Raw genomic sequence first — 23048 nt, 5'->3', positions numbered from 1 at the left:
GTGGCCATCAGTGCAGCCTCATCAGTGCCCATCAGTACCACCTCGTCATTGGCCATCAGTGCGGCCTCATCAGTGCCCATCAATACCACCTCATCAGTGCAGCCTCATCAGTGGCCATCAGGACTCCTTCATCAGTGCCCATCATTGCAGCCTCATCGGTGCTCATCAATACCACCTCATCAGTGGCCATCAGTACCCCCTCATCAGTGCAGCCTCATCAGTGCCCATCAGTACCACCTCATTAGTGCCCATCAGTATCACCTCATCAGTGACGCCTCATTAGTACCATCTCATCAGTGGCCATTAGTGCAGCCTCATCAGTGCCCATCAGTACCACCTCATCAGTGCAGCCTCATCAGTGCCCATCAGTACCACCTCATCAGTGCAGCCTCATCAGTGCCCATCAGTGCCGCCTCATTAGTACCATCTCATCAGTGGCCATTAGTGCAGCCTCATCAGTGCCCATCAGTACCACCTCATCAGTGCAGCCTCATCAGTGCCCATCAGTACCACCTCATCAGTGCAGCCTCATCAGTGCCCATCAGTGCCGCCTCATTAGTACCATCTCATCAGTGGCCATCAGTGCAGCCTCATCAGTGCCCATCAGTACCACCTCATCATTGGCCATCAGTGCGGCCTCATCAGTGCCCATCAGTACCACCTCGTCATTGGCCATCAGTGCGGCCTCATCAGTGCCCATCAATACCACCTCATCAGTGCAGCCTCATCAGTGGCCATCAGGACTCCCTCATCAGTGCCCATCATTGCAGCCTCATCGGTGCTCATCAATACCACCTCATCAGTGGCCATCAGTACCCCCTCATCAGTGCAGCCTCATCAGTGCCCATCAGTACCACCTCATTAGTGCCCATCAGTATCACCTCATCAGTGACGCCTCATTAGTACCATCTCATCAGTGGCCATTAGTGCAGCCTCATCAGTGCCCATCAGTACCACCTCATCAGTGCAGCCTCATCAGTGCCCATCAGTACCACCTCATCAGTGCAGCCTCATCAGTGCCCATCAGTGCCGCCTCATTAGTACCATCTCATCAGTGGCCATCAGTGCAGCCTCATCAGTGCCCATCAGTACCACCTCATCATTGGCCATCAGTGCGGCCTCATCAGTGCCCATCAGTACCACCTCGTCATTGGCCATCAGTGCGGCCTCATCAGTGCCCATCAATACCACCTCATCAGTGCAGCCTCATCAGTGGCCATCAGGACTCCCTCATCAGTGCCCATCATTGCAGCCTCATCGGTGCTCATCAATACCACCTCATCAGTGGCCATCAGTACCCCCTCATCAGTGCAGCCTCATCAGTGCCCATCAGTACCACCTCATTAGTGCCCATCAGTATCACCTCATCAGTGACGCCTCATTAGTACCATCTCATCAGTGGCCATTAGTGCAGCCTCATCAGTGCCCATCAGTACCACCTCATCAGTGCAGCCTCATCAGTGCCCATCAGTACCACCTCATCAGTGCAGCCTCATCAGTGCCCATCAGTGCCGCCTCATTAGTACCATCTCATCAGTGGCCATCAGTGCAGCCTCATCAGTGCCCATCAGTACCACCTCATCATTGGCCATCAGTGCGGCCTCATCAGTGCCCATCAGTACCACCTCGTCATTGGCCATCAGTGCGGCCTCATCAGTGCCCATCAATACCACCTCATCAGTGCAGCCTCATCAGTGGCCATCAGGACTCCCTCATCAGTGCCCATCATTGCAGCCTCATCGGTGCTCATCAATACCACCTCATCAGTGGCCATCAGTACCCCCTCATCAGTGCAGCCTCATCAGTGCCCATCAGTACCACCTCATTAGTGCCCATCAGTATCACCTCATCAGTGACGCCTCATTAGTACCATCTCATCAGTGGCCATTAGTGCAGCCTCATCAGTGCCCATCAGTACCACCTCATCAGTGCAGCCTCATCAGTGCCCATCAGTACCACCTCATCAGTGCAGCCTCATCAGTGCCCATCAGTACCACCTCATCAGTGCAGCCTCATCAGTGCCCATCAGTGCCGCCTCATTAGTACCATCTCATCAGTGGCCATCAGTGCAGCCTCATCAGTGCCCATCAGTACCACCTCATCATTGGCCATCAGTGCGGCCTCATCAGTGCCCATCAGTACCACCTCATCAGTGCAGCCTCATCAGTGGCCATCAGGACCACCTCATCAGTGCCCATCATTGCAGCCTCATCAGTGCTCATCAGTACCACCTCATCAGTGGCCATCAGTACCCCCTCATCAGTGCAGCCTCATCAGTGCCCATCAGTACCACCTCATTAGTTGTCATCAGTGCCCATCATTACCACCTCATCAGTGCAGCCCCATCAGCACCACCTCATCAGTGCAGCCTTATCAGTGCCCATCAGTACTACCTCACCATTGGCCATCAGTGCAGCCTCATCAGTGCCCATCAGTGCAGCCTCATCAGTGCCCATCAGTACCACCTCATCAGTTGCCATCAGTGCAGCCCCATCAACACCACCTCATCAGTGCAGCCTCACCATTGCCCATCAGTACCACCTCATCAGTGGCCATCAGTATCACCTCATCAGTGCCCATCAGTGCAGCCTCATCAGTGCCCATCAGTACCACCTCATCAGTGGCCATCAGCGCAGCCTTCACAGTACTGTCTCATCAATGCCCATCAGTACCACCACAATTATGGCCACTTTGTGTCAGTGTATCACATAAAATTCCAATAAACGGCCGATCTTATTTCTAAAGACCCAAAAATACCAGGACAGTACAAATACCCCCAGATGACCCCTGATTGAAAAGTAGACAGTCGGAGGAATTTACTTAGATATACTTGGCGGGTTTTTTGGAGTTGTAATTTTTTGTCATAATTTTTTTTGAAAATTAAGAAAATAAAAGAAACAAATGTTCACAATTTGTTTTTTTTTTTGTTTTTTTACATACTGTCACCAGTACAGTACAGAGCCGTCACATAACTGGTATGGCGGTCATTAAGGACACTGACTGGTGACCGCATGAAAAAAAAAAAAAAATGTTATAATTTTTTTTTTTTTATTTAATTTTTTTTAGGATTTATTTTTATTTTGTAACACACTGGGACCAGAGCAATAAAATGCTAATTGTGCTGCTCTGGGGAAGTGATCAGGATTTATTTTTTTATGATTGCTTATAGCGGTGAAATACATTGCTATAAGCAAGCATTTTACTGAATGAAACCGAATCATTCAGTGTGTTTCCTTGTGATCAGCTGTGTAATTTTTCACACAAATTGAGCTTTCTTTTGGCGATACTTGATCACCACTGGGTTTTTTTTTTTTTTTTGCAATATAAAAAAAAATATTAGTACCCCCTTGAAAATTTTGAAAAAAAAAATAAACCCATCATTATTTTGTTTTCTGCTATAAAAACAAAACTTTTAAAAATCAAATTTCTTCATAAATTTTGGTAAAAAAAAAATAAAAATCACAATAAGTGTACATTATTGGTTTGTGTGAAAGTTATAGCAGCTACAAACTATGGGATATATACTGGATTTTAATTTTATTAGTATAATGGCGGCGATAAGCTACGTACAGAGCAATTATTCACAGACCTCTTTTTCCACATTTTTACAAAGGAGATCTAGTGCTAGAATTATTGCTCTCACTCTAACGATCGCGGCGATACCTCACATGTGTGGCGCGAATACCATTTACATATTTGTGCGCAACTTACGTATGCGTTCTCTTCTGGCCTGGGTATGAAGGAAGGGGGGGGGGTAAAACCTCCCAGGGCTAAAGTGGTTAATAAAAAATCAAACATGTTATACCTACCTGGTATTGCACGGAGTGGCCCTGAACCTCCTTTTCTGGGGACCCCTGCCAGCGATCTTGACTCCTCCTCATCTCTGAGTGCCCCCCCCCCCCCAAAGCGAGCCATTTGCTATGGGGGACACTTGTGCGGGCCGGGCTGTGTGCATCCATAGACGCACACAGCCCCACTCCCTTCTCATAGGATTTAATTGACAGCAGCAGGAGCCAATGGATCTATGTCTTGTGAATCCAGAAAGGAAGAGCAGCACTGCCGCAGAGGGGACCGCGCTGGACTGAAGGAGGAGCCGGGTAAATATTTAGGAGGGGGGGGGGGAGGGGGGAGGTGATCATGGAGGAATTTTTTCCCTAATACACAGAATGAATAAAGGTAAAAAAATAAAAATAAAATTAATCTCTTCTACCTTTAGAACCACTTTAAGGGCCCTTGGGCAGCAGCTTCCTACATCCGTACAGCTCTGGGGTGTTTGGCTCCCACGCCCCTTTTTACTAGGCACCTCCCACACTGATATATATATATATTTACATATATATATATTTTATATATATAAATATATATATATATTTACATATATATATAATTATATATATAAATATATATATATATACCGGTATATATATATATATATATATATGGGATAACTCCACCCGTTACATTACTAAGGAGGGACTTGAAAGGAGACCTAACACCCAATTACAGAATTCCCTATACATACTATACTGGGAACAGAGACATCTAGTGGCAGACAAGCTAACTGCACCCACCAACACTAACAACTAGGCGTGAGATATTTCTGTTTTTGGTTAATTTTTTTATTTTGCAGGTGTAAAGACCCAGGAACTCAGCACAGGGATGGTGGGAACCCCTCATAATGGGCACAGCGGGTGTACAGACCCAGGAACTCAGCACAGGGATGGTGGGAACCCCTCATAATGGGCACAGCGGGTGTACAGACCCAGGAACTCAGCACAGGGATGGTGGGAACCCCTCATAATGGGCACAGCGGGTGTACAGACCCAGGAACTCAGCACAGGGATGGTGGGAACCCCTCATAATGGGCACAGCGGGTGTACAGACCCAGGAACTCAGCACAGGGATGGTGGGAACCCCTCATAATGGGCACAGCGGGTGTACAGACCCGGGAACTCAGCACAGGGATGGTGGACACCCCTCATAATGGGCACAGCGGGTGTACAGACCCAGGAACACAGCACAGGGATGGTGGGAACCCCTCATAATGGGCACAGCGGGTGTACAGACCCGGGAACTCAGCACAGGGATGGGGGGAACCCCTCATAATGGGCACAGCGGGTGTACAGACCCGGGAACTCAGCACAGGGATGGTGGGAACCCCTCATAATGGGCACAGCGGGTGTACAGACCCAGGAACTCAGCACAGGGATGGTGGGAACCCCTCATAATGGGCACAGGGATGGTGGGAACCCCTCATAATGGGCACAGCGGGTGTACAGACCCAGGAACTCAGCTCAGGGATGGTGGGAACCCCTCATAATGGGCACAGGGATGGTGGGAACCCCTCATAATGGGCACAGGGATGGTGGGAACCCCTCACAATGGGCACAGCGGGGGTACAGACCCGGGAACTCAGCACAGGGATGGTGGGAACCCCTCATAATGGGCACAGCGGGTGTACAGACCCAGGAACTCAGCACAGGGATGGTGGGAACCCCTCATAATGGGCACAGCGGGTGTACAGACCCAGGAACTCAGCACAGGGATGGTGGGAACCCCTCATAATGGGCACAGCGGGTGTACAGACCCAGGAACTCAGCACAGGGATGGTGGGAACCCCTCATAATGGGCACAGCGGGTGTACAGACCCGGGAACTCAGCACAGGGATGGTGGACACCCCTCATAATGGGCACAGCGGGTGTACAGACCCAGGAACACAGCACAGGGATGGTGGGAACCCCTCATAATGGGCACAGCGGGTGTACAGACCCGGGAACTCAGCACAGGGATGGGGGGAACCCCTCATAATGGGCACAGCGGGTGTACAGACCCGGGAACTCAGCACAGGGATGGTGGGAACCCCTCATAATGGGCACAGCGGGTGTACAGACCCAGGAACTCAGCACAGGGATGGTGGGAACCCCTCATAATGGGCACAGGGATGGTGGGAACCCCTCATAATGGGCACAGCGGGTGTACAGACCCAGGAACTCAGCTCAGGGATGGTGGGAACCCCTCATAATGGGCACAGGGATGGTGGGAACCCCTCATAATGGGCACAGGGATGGTGGGAACCCCTCACAATGGGCACAGCGGGGGTACAGACCCGGGAACTCAGCACAGGGATGGTGGGAACCCCTCATAATGGGCACAGCGGGTGTACAGACCCAGGAACTCAGCACAGGGATGGTGGGAACCCCTCATAATGGGCACAGCGGGTGTACAGACCCGGGAACTCAGCACAGGGATGGGGGGAACCCCTCATAATGGGCACAGCGGGTGTACAGACCCGGGAACACAGCACAGGGATGGTGGGAACCCCTCATAATGGGCACAGCGGGTGTACAGACCCGGGAACTCAGCACAGGGATGGGGGGAACCCCTCATAATGGGCACAGCGGGTGTACAGACCCGGGAACACAGCACAGGGATGGTGGGAACCCCTCATAATGGGCACAGCGGGTGTACAGACCCAGGAACACAGCACAGGGATGGTGGGAACCCCTCATAATGGGCACAGCGGGTGTACAGACCCGGGAACTCAGCACAGGGATGGTGAGAACCCCTCATAATGGGCGCAGCGGGTGTACAGACCCAGGAACACAGCACAGGGATGGTGGGAACCCCTCATAATGGGCACAGCGGGTGTACAGACCCGGGAACTCAGCACAGGGATGGTGGGAACCCCTCATAATGGGCACAGCAGGTGTACAGACCCAGGAACACAGCACAGGGATGGTGGGAACCCCTCATAATGGGCACAGGGATGGTGGGAACCCCTCATAATAGGCACGGGGATGGTGGGAACCCCTCATAATGGGCACAGGGATGGTGGGAACTCCATATAATGGGCACAGGGATGGTGGGAACCCCTCATATTGGGCACGGGGATGGTGGGAACCCCTCATAATGGGCACAGGGATGGTGGGAACCCCTCATAATGGGCACAGCAGGCGTACAGACCCAGGAACTCAGCACAGGGATGGTGGGAACCCCTCATAATGGGCACAGGGATGGTGGGAACCCCTCATAATGGGCACAGGGATGGTGGGAACCCCTCATAATGGGCACAGCGGGGGTACAGACCCAGGAACTCATTTGATAAAATGTTGCGATTTGGAAGAATTATGTTATCTACCCTAAAAGTTTGTATCCAACCAGACAGGCTCTGGCAGTACATATTATTATTATTATTATATAGGATTTATATTGGTTGAAGATTGTACAATCAGATTGTACCGTGTATGGTGAGCAATGTAAAATCTGGCCAAACACACGGAGTGTCAGTTGCGGGTGGAGTGCCCCTTTAGGAGAATTCCCGGGGGTGTGTCCTGACTCCTCTTCCTATGTTTTCCTGCTTTCCAGTCAACCAATCCTGAGTTGTGTGCTATGCGGGCTCTCCCCCCTCCCCCCCCCCCTCCTCTCCTCTCCTCCTCCTCCTCCCCCATCTCCACCCTCCTTCCTCCCTCTCCTCTCTCCTTCAAACATGGCGAAGTCCTACGATCATCTCTTCAAACTTCTCCTGATTGGGGACAGCGGGGTGGGGAAGACGTGTCTGATCGTCCGCTTCTCTGAGGACAGCTTCAACAGCACCTACATCTCCACCATAGGTGAGTCTCCCCTCCCCCACCCCACCCCCCCAAACTTCTATCCGCATCCCCCCCCCCAGGGAAAAAAAAAAAAGTTGTGTCCTGTCCTGCCTGACTTCACCGACTGTAAGCTCTGCGGGTCAGCCGATACCCGGAGTCATCCCCGGCCTGGGGGCCAGAAGGTTCATTCAAAAAGATCGCCAACTTTTTTTTTTTTGGGAAGATAATTATTCGTCTTACCAAAAAAAAAAAAAAAAAAAAACAACGCCCTGAAAAAAAGGTAAAAGTTTTATAACGTCATCGATCGCGGTGACCGCCTTTGCGTGTCGGTTGGGTAAAAGTTAAAAAGTTGCGCCCAGTTTTGGTGAAATTGGGAAAATCCCTCCGAAGGCCGACGGCCTCCATAGAATTTCACCGAGCCGGAGACCCGAATCTCTCCAATCATTTACATTCTTATTTATTTGTTATTTACTTTTTTATTTATTTATTTTTTTAATTCGTTATTATTATTATTATTATTATTATGTTTATGATTTTGAATTCTATTCCGTACACTTTGTGTTTGGAATCTCTCCGGTCAGTTTGTTGGAATCTCCTGTGTCGATTTTGTAGGAGTCCCTCTTTGGTTGGGACCTCTGAAGTCTAACCGACCCCAGAGAATCCAACAACCAACCGACCCCAGAGAATCCAACAACCAACCGACCCCAGAGAATCCAACAACCAACCGACCCCAGAGAATCCAACAACCAACCGACCCCAGAGAGTCCAACAACCAACCGACCCCAGAGAATCCAACAACTAGCCGACCCCAGAGAATCCAACAACTAGCCGACCCCAGAGAATCCAACAACAACCCCGACCCCAGAGAATCCAACAACCAACCGACCCCAGAGAATCCAACAACCAACCGACCCCAGAGAATCCAACAACAAACTGACCCCAGGTTAGTTGTTGGATTCTCTAGGGTCGGTTAGTTGTTGGAATCTCTGGGGTCGGTTTGTTGTTGGATTCTCTGGGGTCGGGTTGTTGGATTCTCTGGGGTCGGGTTAGTTGTTGGATTCTCTTGGGTCGGTTGGTTGTTGGATTCTCTGGGTCAGTTTGTTGTTGGATTCTCTGGGGTCGGGGTTGTTGTTGGATTCTCTGGGGTCGGGTTGTTGTTGGATTCTCTGGGGTCGGGTTGTTGTTGGATTCTCTGGGGTCGGTTAGTTGTTGGATTCTCTGGGGTCGGGGTTGTTGTTGGATTTTCTGGGGTCGGGGTTGTTGTTGGATTTTCTGGGGTCGGGTTGTTGTTGGATTTTCTGGGGTCGGGGTAGTTGTTGGATTTTCTGGGGTCGGGGTTGTTGTTGGATTTTCTGGGGTCGGGGTAGTTGTTGGATTTTCTGGGGTCGGGGTTGTTGTTGGAATCTCTGGGGTCGGTTGGTTGTTGGATTCTCTGGGGTCAGTTAGTTGTTGGAATCTCTGGGGTCTGTTTGTTGTTGGATTCTCTGGGGTCGGTTAGTCGTTGGATTCTCTGGGGTTGGTTAGTTGTTGGATTCTCTGGGGTTGGGTTGTTGTTGGATTCTCTGGGGTCGGGTTGTTGTTGGATTCTCTGGGGTCGGGTTGTTGTTGGATTCTCTGGGGTCGGGTTGTTGTTGGATTCTCTGGGGTCGGGTTGTTGTTGGATTCTCTGTTGTCGGGTTGTTGTTGGATTCTCTGTTGTCGGGTTGTTGTTGGATTCTCTGTTGTCGGGTTGTTGTTGGATTCTCTGGGGTCGGGTTGTTGTTGGAATCTCCCGTGTTGATTTTGTAGATGTCCCTCTTTGGTTAGAATCTCTGGGGCTGGGTTTGTAGGGATCTCTGGGGTCTGTTATTTGGAATCTCTGGGGTCTGTTATTTGGAATCTCTGGGGTCTGTTATTTGGAATCTCTGGGGTCTGTTATTTGGAATCTCTGGGGTCTGTTATTTGGAATCTCTGGGGTCTGTTTGTTGGAATCTCTATGTGGTCAGTTTTTCTGACTCTGTCCATTTGATTTTGTCGGAATCTCTCTCTTCACCCTTTGGCCGGTTATTTAGACTCTTCCCGGTCAGTTTGGTGGAATCTCTCCAATGGCTTTTTCCGCTCTCAGTCTTTGATCGATTTTGTTGGAATCTCTCTATAATCGGTTTTATCGGATTCTCTCGGGTCAGTTTTCCAGACTATGGACTCTTTGTTGGACTCTTTCGGGTCGGTTCGGTGGAATCTCTCTTTGGTAAGTTATTATTTTTTTTTGTTGGAATTTTTTGTTGGTTGGTCCGGTGGAATCTCTCTGGTCAGTTTTGGTGGAACCCTTTTATTTGTTTGGTTTGTCGGAATCTCTCGAGTCAGTTTTGTAGGGGTCCCTCTTTGGTTGGAATCTCTGGGGCCGGTTAGTCGGAATCTCTGGAATCGGTGATCTTGTGATGTCAGGCGGGTTCCCGGTTGTTGTGTCTCTCGGTGAATCTCTTTATCTTCTCTCTGATGTGACATCATCCGGTTACTTTGTTATCAGTTGATTCTCTGTGCCGTCTGCTGTCATCCTCCGGCTTCCGATTTGTGGATTTCTCGGCCGGCACTTTTCATGAACCGTCTGACCATGCAGAGCTTCGCCGCTGTGGCTGTGTTTGGGATTAAAGTCCTTTCTGCTGATCAGCGTTTTCCTCCTGCACTCTCCAAAACCCAAATATCATTGTGTGGTGTTTTTTTTTTTTTTTTTTTACAGTAGACAATGCGGTGAACTTCTGTCAGCTTTGTTTTGCTGTCTGTGTCCCCACGGAGGGGGATTTCATTTCACTTCCTGTTCTGGTGACACAATAAAATATTTTTTCTCTTTTTTAATTTGGTTGTTTTTTTTTTTTTTTTATAGAATGTGACCACACAGGTGGCTGGGATGGCATTGGGGGTGGGGGTAAAAAGAAGAGGCCACTTGGAATTTTTAAAAAAATTATACCCCCCTCTTCTGTTTGGCGGGTCAAACGCACCCCATTCACATGAATGGGGCCACCCCACCCACATTGCTGTAAGGAGAAAAAAAATCCACATTGCTGTAAGGAAAAAAAGTAAAAAAAAAAAAAAAAATCCACATTGCTGTAAGAAAAAGAGTAAAAAAAAAAAAAAAAATCCACATTGCTGTAAGGAAAAAAAGTAAAAAAAAAAAAAAAAAAAATCCACATTGCTGTAAGAAAAAAAGTAAAATAAAAAAAAAAAATCCACATTGCTGTAAGAAAAAAAGTAAAAAAAAAAAATCCACATTGCTGTAAGGAAAAAAAAAATCCACATTGCTGTAAGGAAAAAAAAATCCACATTGCTGTAAGGAAAAAAAAATCCACATTGCTGTAAGAAAAAAAGTAAAAAAAAAAAAAATCCACATTGCTGTAAGGAAAAAAAAAATCCACATTGCTGTAAGGAAAAAAAAATCCACATTGCTGTAAGGAAAAAAGTAAAAAAAAAAAAAAATCCACATTGCTGTAAGGAAAAAAAAATCCACATTGCTGTAAGGAAAAAAAATCCACATTGCTGTAAGGAAAAAAAAAATCCACATTGCTGTAAGAAAAAGAGTAAAAAAAAAAAAAAAAAAAAAAAAAATCCACATTGCTGTAAGAAAAAAAGTAAAAAAAAAAAAAAATCCACATTGCTGTAAGGAAAAAGAGTAAAAAAAAAATCCACATTGCTGTAAGAAAAAAAGTAAAATAAAAAAAAAAAAAATCCACATTGCTGTAAGAAAAAAAGTAAAAAAAAAAAATCCACATTGCTGTAAGGAAAAAAAAAATCCACATTGCTGTAAGGAAAAAAAAATCCACATTGCTGTAAGAAAAAAAGTAAAAAAAAAAAATCCACATTGCTGTAAGGAAAAAGAGTAAAAAAAAAATCCACATTGCTGTAAGAAAAAAAGTAAAATAAAAAAAAAAAATCCACATTGCTGTAAGAAAAAAAGTAAAAAAAAAAAATCCACATTGCTGTAAGGAAAAAAAAATCCACATTGCTGTAAGGAAAAAAAAATCCACATTGCTGTAAGAAAAAAAGTAAAAAAAAAAAATCCACATTGCTGTAAGGAAAAAAAAAAATCCACATTGCTGTAAGAAAAAAAGTAAAAAAAAAAAAAATCCACATTGCTGTAAGGAAAAAAAAATCCACATTGCTGTAAGAAAAAAAGTAAAAAAAAAAAATCCACATTGCTGTAAGGAAAAAAAAATCCACATTGCTGTAAGAAAAAAAGTAAAAAAAAAAAATCCACATTGCTGTAAGGAAAAAAAAAATCCACATTGCTGTAAGGAAAAAAAAATCCACATTGCTGTAAGGAAAAAAGTAAAAAAAAAAAAAATCCACACTGCTGTAAAAAAAAAGAAGAGAAAAATAAACAATTACAAAAAATTGTGATTTTATTTATTTTTTTTTTTTTTTAACTTTTTGCCAACGTTTTGGCAGAAATACACGAATAAAAGCATCAGTTATTTGTGTATTGTCTTCCACAAAAAAAAAATCACAAATAACTGATGCTTTTATTCGTGTATTTCTGCCAAAAAAAAAAAAATCATAAAATCACAATGTGCACTCATTTTTGTAATTTTTTTAAATTTTTTTTTTTCTAATTTAAAAAAAAAATTGACTTCAGCTTGGAATATTGTTTTATTACTGCTGGATTGTGCGCGGCGATTCTGTATGACTTTAAACCTCAGCGATATTGACGCAATCAGTGTGAACGGATATATATATATATATATATATATATATATATATATATATATATATATATATATATATATATATATATATAAAAAATGTCTTCTAAAGTATATATAAAAAAAAAGGTAGAAAATTTTGGCTTAATAAAAAAAAAAATATATATATATATATATATATATATATATATAAATAAAATGTCTTCTAAAATATATATAAAAAAAATAAAAAAGGTAGAAAATTATGGCTTAATAAAAAAAGAAAATAATAATAATATTTGTTTTTCAGACTGCAGGAAATTATTTTTTATTATTTTTTATTAAGCCAAATTTTTCTACCTTTTTTTTTATATATACTTTAGAAGACATTATATATATATATATTTTTTTTTTTTTATTTTTTTTTTTTATTTTTTTTTATTTAGCCATAATTTTCTACCTTTTTTATTTTTTTATATATATTTTTTATATATACTTTAGAAGACAATTTACTAATGCTTTTATTCCTGTATTTCTGGTCCGGCACAATGTTTATGTTTTTAACCCTTTCACCCTCCATCCCAAATTTTAGCAAAAAGTTTAAAAAAAAAAATCATAATGCCACAATGCGCACAAATTTTTGTCTTTTTTTTTTTTTTACTCCAGTCTGGAATATTCTTTCATTACTGGTGGATTGTGCACAATGATGCCGTAGGACTTTAAACATCAGCGATATTGATGCAGTCGTTTCGATTGCGAACGATGGATATTTGTTTTTAAAACTTTAGGAATTTTTTATTTTTTTTTTTTTGTCTGTAAAAAGTTTGGGAAGTGAGTCAGTGCAGCCGGCCGGTCACTTTTTTTTTTTTTTTCCCGGAGCGCAGAATGCACATTAGACGCTTCCTTGTTGTCACGGCCGGGATGCGGAGTGATGTCATCGCACAACAATGGCAGGAACACCGCTCATCACTTCACAGCTCCAATCAGAGCTCTTTCTTCCTCCCCTCCCCCCAAACCATGGATGAGCTAATGTCACCATCATCATTTCACCAGAATTTTTCTGAAATTCTTATTATTTTTGCAAAATTTTATCAGAGTGCGTCGGAGTCAGTGGGGGAGGCAAAATAAAGGTTTTTTTTTTTTTAATGGGAAAATTTTATTTAAATGGAATCCAAGGATTGTTTTTTACTTTTTGTATTTTGTCTTAGTGTGTTTTTTTATTTTTTACAGGAAAAATGAAAAGAATATATTTTATAAAAAAAAACAATTGTGGGTTTTTACTTTTTGTTTTTTATTATTTTTTTTTTATTTTTATGGCAATAATAAAATGCACAAGTAAAGAAAAGCACTTTGCAAAAGTAACAAGGAAAAATATTCTTATATTACACATACACACAAAAAGTTGTATAATGTTTCTTTTTAAAGGATTTGTGAATTTATTCTTTTGTGCTTTTTTTTTTTTTTTTGTAAATACTAAAATACAACAAGCAGTAGATGGTCGATCAATAACTAAATACCCGGGCGACATTCATAGCACAGAACATTTGTATCATGGAGGACCACAGGCGTGTTCATGATGGAGCGCGGGGACCCCGTCCTCTGCCCTACTGACCCCATCCTCTGCCCTACTGACACCGTCCTTTGCCCTACTGACACCGTCCACTGCCCTACTGACACCGTCCTCTGCCCTACTGACACCGTCCTCTGCCCTACTGACACCGTCCACTGCCCTACTGACACCGTCCTCTGCCCTACTGACACCGTCCTCTGCTCTACTGACACAGTCCACTGCCCTACTGACACCGTCCACTGCCCTACTGACACCGTCCTCTGCCCTACTGACACCGTCCTCTGCCCTACTGACACCGTCCTCTGCTCTACTGACACAGTCCACTGCCCTACTGACACCGTCCTCTGCCCTACTGACACCGTCCTCTGCCCTACTGACACCGTCCACTGCTCTACTGACACCGTCCTCTGCTCTACTGACACCGTCCTCTGCCCTACTGACACCGTCCTCTGCCCTACTGACACCGTCCTCTGCCCTACTGACACCGTCCACTGCCCTACTGACACCGTCCTCTGCTCTACTGACACCGTCCTCTGCTCTACTGACACCGTCCACTGCCCTACTGACACCGTCCACTGCCCTACTGACACCGTCCTCTGCCCTACTGACACCGTCCTCTGCCCTACTGACACCGTCCTCTGCCCTACTGACACCGTCCACTGCCCTACTGACACCGTCCACTGCCCTACTGACACCGTCCACTGCCCTACTGACACCGTCCACTGCCCTACTGACACCGTCCACTGCCCTACTGACACCGTCCTCTGCCCTACTGACACCGTCCTCTGCCCTACTGACCCCGTCCTCTGCCCTACTGACACCGTCCTCTGCCCTACTGACACCGACCACTGCCCTCTCTGTATGAGCTCTGGGGTGCGCACTGTGATGCAGTAGACTGCGCACACCTAAGTTTGCACCAGAAAAATTCCCATCTTTTTTCCTGGTGAGGCCGGTCTGCGGAGTTCAGAATTGGGTAATAATTGTCTTTTGCCGATCGGCTGAATTTTGATACATTGTGTCTACATTCCTCGGACGGCTCGGGGGTTAATCATTAGTCAGACCTCCGCGGCCAGCGCCACCAATCATCGCCATGTGGAATGTCACCGTCTACAGAACACAAGTTCTACTGACTGACCCCCCCCCCCCCTCTTCCACGCTTCACCGCCTTGCTGCAAAAAGTCATGATTTTCCCACACACAAAGCCCCATACCAGCCGGCCCTGTGCAGTGCAGCTCACAGCAGCTGTACACAACTCTGATTGGTCATAGTAATGTCCCCCCATATCTTTCTTGCCCCCCCCCCCTTTTTATTTTTTTTTACATTTTCCTTCCCATCCCCCCCCCCCCCCCTTCATACATTTTTTATTTTTTTCTTTCTTTCCTTCCACTCTTTTTTTATTTATTTTTTATTTTTTTAATTTTCTAATCCCCCCCCCATTTGTTTTATTTGCTTTCCTTCTCCCTACCCCCTCTTCTTCTGTTTTTTTTTTTTTTTCTTTTCCCCCCTCTTTTTCCGTTTTTTTTTTTTTTATTTTTCTTTTCCCCCCTCTTCTTTTTTTTTTTCCTTCTCTTTTTTTTTTTTTTTTTTTTCTTTTCTTTCTTCCCCCCCCCCCCCCCTCTTTTTTTCCTTTTTTTTTGTTTTTTTTGTTTTTTTTGTTTTTTATATTATATAATTTTGCTTTCATTTTTCTGCAGGGATCGACTTTAAAATCCGGACCACGGAGATCCAGGGGAAGAAGATCAAGCTGCAGGTTTGGTGAGAGAATGCTTTTATTATTCAGAGTTCCTCCCATCCCCCTCCCCCCCCCCACCCAAATAAATAAAATTGAGCACTAATCTGCATGCTAACCCCCCCCCCCCCCAGCATAGATTCCTCCCTCCCATCCTCCTTGTGGTGCCCTGGGCAGCCGCCCCTCCTGCCCACCTCTTGCCCTCCGGTGATGGATGCCATGGCATTGCTGAGGATGGGTTTCCTGATGGTGCCTCTGTGTGTGTGACGGGGTGACAACACAGGAGGAGATTTAGAGGGGGGGGGGGGAGGTAAGGGACAGGAAGTTGTCACCTTATACCAGGAAATGAGATTTCAGTGGTTGGATTACAGATATGAGGAGGTGTCGGCGTCTCTCTGTGTGGAATTCCCCTTCCAGGGGAGGCGTGTTCAAAAATTAAAGATGAATAATTAACTTATATTCCCCCCCGGGGGGTGGAGGGGGGGGCTGTATTTGTTTGATGTCATTGCAGCAGCTGTGCCTGGAGCGATATCGGGGCGGATTGCAGAACAAATAACAATTACTGCCTACAGGAAATGTCCCCGTGTCACCAATGTGTCACCGTGTCTGCTTCAATCCTCCCTCCATCCACAATCGATCGAGGCCTTTCTCTGATTTTACCGCACACTGCGAGCTTCTCACAATGTCCATTAGAAAATGCAGAAAGTCAGATACAACCCCACCTCATTTCCTGGCTGGAGGACATCCAGCATCATCTAACCCTTTACTCCTCAGCCTGACTGTCCTTGGCCCCACCCATCTTATCAAAGCTGGGACAATAGGGGGGCAGAAGTTGCACGTGCCCCAGACTCAGTGCCAAAGCCTGACAGTCTCTGGCCCCACCCCCTTTCCTTCATTGGCTTTCAGCTCTTTCAGTCATGGAGGCTCAGCATCACATGTGGGCGTTACCTATGCAAATACAGCCCGCCTAGGAACACCCACTCCTCCCATCGGGGATTTTCATAGTTGCATAACTCCTCCCACTGCTTCCAATCTTGGAGGCTCAGCCTCAGATGTGGGCGTTACCTATGCAAATACAGGCTGCCTAGGAACGCCCACTCCTCCAGACTGACACCCCACCCATTACAGATTTAGATATTTGCATAACTCCTCCCACTGCTCTCACTCATGGGGGCTCAGCATCCCATGTGGGCGTTACCTATGTAAATACAGCCCGCCTAGCAACGCCCACTCCTTCAGACTGACACCCCACCCATTACAGATTTAGATATTTGCATAACTCCTCCCACTGCTCTCACTCATGGGGGCTCAGCATCCCATGTGGGCGTTACCTATGTAAATACAGCCCGCCTAGCAACGCCCACTCCTTCAGACTGACACCCCACCCATTACAGATTTAGATATTTGCATAACTCCTCCCACTGCTCTCACTCATGGGGGCTCAGCATCCCATGTGGGCGTTACCTATGTAAATACAGCCCGCCTAGCAACGCCCACTCCTTCAGACTGACACCCCACCCATTACAGATTTAGATATTTGCATAACTCCTCCCACTGCTTACAATTAGGGAGGCTCAGCATCACATGTGGGTGTTACATATGCAAATAGAGGCTGCCTAGGAACGCCCACCCATTAGGAATTTTGATATTTAGAAAACTCCTCCCACTGCTTCCTATCATGGAATCTCAGCATCACATGTGGGCGTTACCTATGTAAATACAGCCTGCCTAGGAACACCCACTCCTCCAGACTGATACCCGCCCATCAAGGAATTTTGACATTTGTATAACTCCTCCCATTGCTTCCAGTCATGGAGGATCAACATCACATGTGGGCGTTACCTATGCAAATACAGGCTGCCTAGGAACGCCTACCTATTAGGAATTGTGATATTTACATAACTCCTCCCTCTGCTTCCAATCATGGAAACTCCACATCACATGTGGGCTTTACCTATGCAAATACAGCCTGCCTAGAAACGCCCACTCCTCCAGACTGACGCCCACCCATCAAGGAATTTTGATATTTGTAAAACTCCTCCCACTGCTTGCATCAGGACTTAGGGCTCTGGAGCTCCTCCCACCAGCCATGAACTGCCTGCATTGTATAGAGAAGCACAGAGACTGAGCTGTGAGGACAGAGAAAGTGCCAGAGGCTAAGAAAATGGAAGTCTCCGGGGTAAAAAATAAAGAATTTCATGTTGAGGCCGGAGCTGACATCGGCTGATTGTGTGTGAAGAGAAATTGATTTATGAATTAGTGATGATCGATTATTTATACAGCAAAACAATTCAATATTTCCTTTTCCTTCTCCAGGGACACCGCCGGCCAGGAGAGGTTCAAAACCATCACTACGGCGTATTACCGGGGGGCCATGGTGAGTACCGCCCCCCACACCCTACTCTGAATGTGTACCCTCCCCCCCTCCTCCCCACTCCCATACAACCCCCCCCCCCACACAAAACCATCACTACGGCGTATTACCGGGGGCCATGGTGAGTACCGCCCCCCACACCCTACTCTGAATGTGTACCCTCCCGTACACCCCCCCTCCTCCCCACTCCCATACACCCCCCCCCCCCCATACAAAACCATCACTACGGCGTATCACCGGGGCGCCATGGTGAGTACCGCCCACCCCACTTCTCCCGTACACCCCCCCCATACAAAACCATCACTACGGCGTATTACCGGGGGGCCATGGTGAGTACCGCCCCCCACACCCTACTCTGAATGTGTACCCTCCCGTACACCCCCCCCCCCCCATACAAAACCATCACTACGGCGTATTACCGGGGGGCCATGGTGAGTACCGCCCCCCACACCCTACTCTGAATGTGTACCCTCCCCCCCCTCCTCCCCACTCCCATACACCCCCCCATACAAAACCATCACTACGGCGTATTACCGGGGCGCCATGGTGAGTACCGCCCACCCCACTTCTCCCGTACACCCCCCCCCCATACAAAACCATCACTACGGCGTATTACCGGGGGGCCATGGTGAGTACCGCCCCCCACACCCTACTCTGAATGTGTACCCTCCCGTACACCCCCCCCCCCATACAAAACCATCACTACGGCGTATTACCGGGGGCCATGGTGAGTACCGCCCCCCACACCCTACTCTGAATGTGTACCCTCCCGTACACCCCCCCCCCCCCATACAAAACCATCACTACGGCGTATTACCGGGGGCCATGGTGAGTACCGCCCCCCACACCCTACTCTGAATGTGTACCCTCCCGTACACCCCCCCCCCCCATACAAAACCATCACTACGGCGTATTACCGGGGGGCCATGGTGAGTACCGCCCCCCACACCCTACTCTGAATGTGTACCCTCCCCCCCTCCTCCCCACTCCCATACACCCCCCCCATACAAAACCATCACTACGGCGTATTACCGGGGGCCATGGTGAGTACCGCCCCCCACACCCTACTCTGAATGTGTACCCTCCCGTACACCCCCCCCCATACAAAACCATCACTACGGCGTATTACCGGGGGGCCATGGTGAGTACCGCCCCCCACACCCTACTCTGAATGTGTACCCTCCCCCCCCTCCTCCCCACTCCCATACACCCCCCCCCATACAAAACCACCACTACGGCGTATTACCGGGGGCCATGGTGAGTACCGCCCCCCACACCCTACTCTGAATGTGTACCCTCCCGTACACCCCCCCCCCATACAAAACCATCACTACGGCGTATTACCGGGGGGCCATGGTGAGTACCGCCCCCCACACCCTACTCTGAATGTGTACCCTCCCCCCCTCCTCCCCACTCCCATACACCCCCCCCCCATACAAAACCATCACTATGGCGTATTACCGGGGGCCATGGTGAGTACCGCCCCCCACACCCTACTCTGAATGTGTACCCTCCCCACTCCCATACACCCCCCCCCCCATACAAAACCATCACTACGGCGTATCACCGGGGCGCCATGGTGAGTACCGCCCACCCCACTTCTCCCGTACACCCCCCCCATACAAAACCATCACTACGGCGTTTTACCGGGGGGCCATGGTGAGTACCGCCCCCCACACCCTACTCTGAATGTGTAACCCCACCCACCTTCTCCCGTAAACCCCCCCCTCCTCCCCACTCCCGTACACCCCCCCCATACAAAACCATCACTACCGCCCCCCACACCCAACTCTGAATGTGTAACCCCCCCCCCCCAAACTTACTTATAAACAATGTTATTTTGTATCTCTGTCTTAAAGCTGTTTATAAATCTTAATCAGACAGGAGATAGAGATACAAAGTAACATTGTTTATAAACATCAGACGGTAGATGGAGATACAAAGTAACGTTGTTTATAAACATTGATCAGACGGGAGATAGAGAGATACAAAGTAACATTGTTTATAAACATTGATCAGATGGGAGATGGAGAGATACAAAGTAACAATTGTTTATAAACATTGATCAGACGGGAGAAAGAGATACAAAGTATCATTGTTTATAAACATTGATCAGACGGGAGATGGAGAGATACAAAGTAACGTTGTTTATAAACATTGATCAGACAGGAGATAGAGAGATACAAAGTAACGTTGTTTATAAACATTGATCAGACAGGAGATAGAGAGATACAAAGTAACATTGTTTATAAACATTGCTCAGACGGGAGATAGAGAGATACAAAGTAACATTGTTTATAAACATTGATCAGATGGGAGATGGAGAGATACAAAGTAACAATTGTTTATAAACATTGATCAGACGGGAGAAAGAGATACAAAGTATCATTGTTTATAAACATTGATCAGACGGGAGATGGAGAGATACAAAGTAACATTGTTTATAAACATTGATCAGACAGGAGATAGAGAGATACAAAGTAACATTGTTTATAAACATTGCTCAGACGGGAGATAGAGAGATACAAAGTAACATTGTTTATAAACATTGATCAGACAGGAGATAGAGAGATACAAAGTAACGTTGTTTATAAACATTGATTAGACGGGAGATGGAGAGATACAAAGTAACATTGTTTATAAACATTGATCAGACAGGAGATAGAGAGATACAAAGTAACATTGTTTATAAACATTGCTCAGACGGGAGATAGAGAGATACAAAGTAACATTGTTTATAAACATTGATCAGACAGGAGATAGAGAGATACAAAGTAACGTTGTTTATAAACATTGATTAGACGGGAGATGGAGAGATACAAAGTAACATTGTTTATAAACATTAATCAGATGGGAGATAGAGATACAAAGTAACATTGTTTATAAACATTGTGTCAGATGGTCGGTGATATTACACGGGGGAGGGGATTCTTTGCAGCGTCGGTGATTCGGTATTGCTGTGTCTTTCAGGGGATAATCCTGGTCTATGACATCACAGACGAGCGATCGTTTGAGAATATTCAGAACTGGATGAAGAGTATTAAAGAGGTAAGATTGCCATTTTGGGGGGGGGGGGGGAGGGGTTGGCACAACCATGATGTCAGCCAATTAGAATTTACCCCAATTAAATTTTCGATCCAAGCAGATTTCCCCGCCCCCCGGCCCTCCACCTATCAGCATAGAGCAGCCACCCCTTCCGCCAGCCTGATTTTTAGCTTTCAGCTGGCGGCCGGCAACCCCCCGATTTGTAGGTAATGAGGTTTATCGGTTGTGGGTGGAGCTTTTCCCTGATGGGGCGGTCAGTCGGGTCACATGACAGGCGGTGACGTCACGCCATCTTGGTTTTTTTTTGTCTCCGGCAGAATGCGGCTGCGGGGGTGGAGAGGATGCTTCTGGGTAATAAATGCGACATGGAGAGCCGGAGGAAAGTCCAGAAGGAGCGCGGCGAAAAGGTAATGCACCACTGCCAAGGGGGAGGGGAGTGAAGATGCTTTATATGGGGGGGGGTGCACACCAGCTGAAACCCAACATCAGGCTTTCGGTGAAAGGGGGGGGAGTGGAGTGAAGATGCTTCCTATGGAGGGGAGGGTGGTGCACACCAGCTGAAAACTGACATCAGGTTTTCGGTGAAGGGGGGGAGTGAAGATGCTTTATATGGGGGGGGGGTGCACATTAGCTGGAACCCGACATCAGGCTTTCGGTGAAGGGGGGGAGGGGTTGGCTGCTCTGTAATGTTTCCGGTTCTGTCCTCCCAGCTCGCTAAGGAACACGGGATCCGCTTCTTCGAGACCAGCGCCAAGTCCAGCCAGAACGTGGACGAGGTAAGAGAAGTCTCACCGTGTTCCCGGCTCTGCTCCAGCATGAGCCCCTGGAAGGGGCGGGGCTTCAGGAACAATGTTTTAGAGGGTGGATTTGTGGGCGGGGGTTATGCGCAATAATGGCGCCGCTGACCGTTTTTTTGTTGCTTCCCCAACAGTCCTTCAACGCTCTGGCCACAGACATCCTGATGAATATGACGCGGAGGGCGGTAAGTGATGATTGGACGCCGGTCATATAACCCCCCTTCCTTTCAGTCCCATGGCTAACCCCCCCCTTTTTTTTTTCGCAGGGTCACGGTATGAAGGACCCGGTGGATTTAAAGAGCCCCACCAAGAAGGGAAGCAGCAAGTGCTCGCTGGTGTAAAGGTCCGGCGGAGCGGAGTGCCCCTTTATGCGTCGTATTAGAGACTTTAGAATCCAATAAGAGACAATTTGGTGGCCCCGCCCTCCATGGGGTATCATTCCCCCCCTACATTTTGGGGTGTGGCTTTAGATTAAAGAACGTTAAAAAGGGGGAGGAGCTGCCACCCTGCGCCTCAGAGCTCCGCCTCCCCTAATATCCACCATGTTGGTACAGATTTAAAGGGGGGGGCTCCACATCCAGGTCGAAGGATGACCATGACAGCCGGGGATCCGGATTCCTTCAAGAGATCGAATTTTTTCCTCTTCTGTAACAAGTTTGATACAATGTGGCGGATCCCCTCCTGCGCCGCCTCTCTTGTTCCGCATGGCCTGCGCCGGCTCTTGAAGTATCCGCCACGCCCAATGGAAAACTCCCCCCCCCCCCCCCCCCTTAAGGAAAAAACACATGAACATTCCAGATGGATACTTTAAGAGCCTGGAGAGGAAGAACGATCGCCGTGACTACTACATAAGGAGGTGGCACCCTGAAAACGCTGGCGGTGGACGAAACTCGGCAGAAAGTGCTCCGCCCCAAATACGTGATTGCAGTATTATTATTTTTTTGGGGGGGATCATTAAGTGGCACCCCCGATTCTAAGACTGTGAGCCTGTCCCTAGAAATGACGGATTCCTATTGGAGAAGCAGATTCCGTGTTCTGGAGGATGGGAGGGAGGGGGCGGGGCATCTGTTACAGGAAGGTCCAGGGAAGTGCCCAGTGCATGCTGGGAATTGTAGTTCCAAGATTCTGAGGATTTTGTAGGATCGGACTAACTGATTGGATTGAAAAAAAAAAAGTGTTGCTTTTCTTTGGCCAATGAGACGAAGCGAAAGGGAAATCGGGCCACCACTGACGGCTTTTCTCCCACCAATCGGGGGCTGGCTCTTATTTTTCTCCTGGAAGTGATCGTCTG

At 47.2% G+C, this 23048-nt stretch overlaps 1 protein-coding gene across 1 annotated transcript; it reads left to right on the top strand.

Annotated features, from left to right (window-relative positions):
• Positions 1-7427: 7427 nt before the first annotated feature.
• Positions 7428-22143, top strand: RAB13 (RAB13, member RAS oncogene family). Its single transcript, XM_082242836.1, has 8 exons — positions 7428-7611; positions 15507-15567; positions 17858-17918; positions 20886-20963; positions 21278-21367; positions 21671-21736; positions 21892-21942; positions 22024-22143. Exons 1-8 carry the CDS (start codon positions 7488-7490, stop codon positions 22096-22098), a joined length of 606 nt encoding a protein of 201 aa, XP_082098962.1. The 5' UTR covers positions 7428-7487; the 3' UTR covers positions 22099-22143.
• Positions 22144-23048: the final 905 nt, after the last annotated feature.

The sequence above is a fragment of the Pelophylax lessonae genome (genome assembly GCF_965119305.1).
Source record: "Pelophylax lessonae genome assembly, chromosome: 13".
Taxonomy (NCBI): domain Eukaryota; kingdom Metazoa; phylum Chordata; class Amphibia; order Anura; family Ranidae; genus Pelophylax; species Pelophylax lessonae.
The sequence above is the reverse complement of the archived record's forward strand: the minus strand, read 5'-3'. Positions and strand labels throughout refer to the sequence as shown.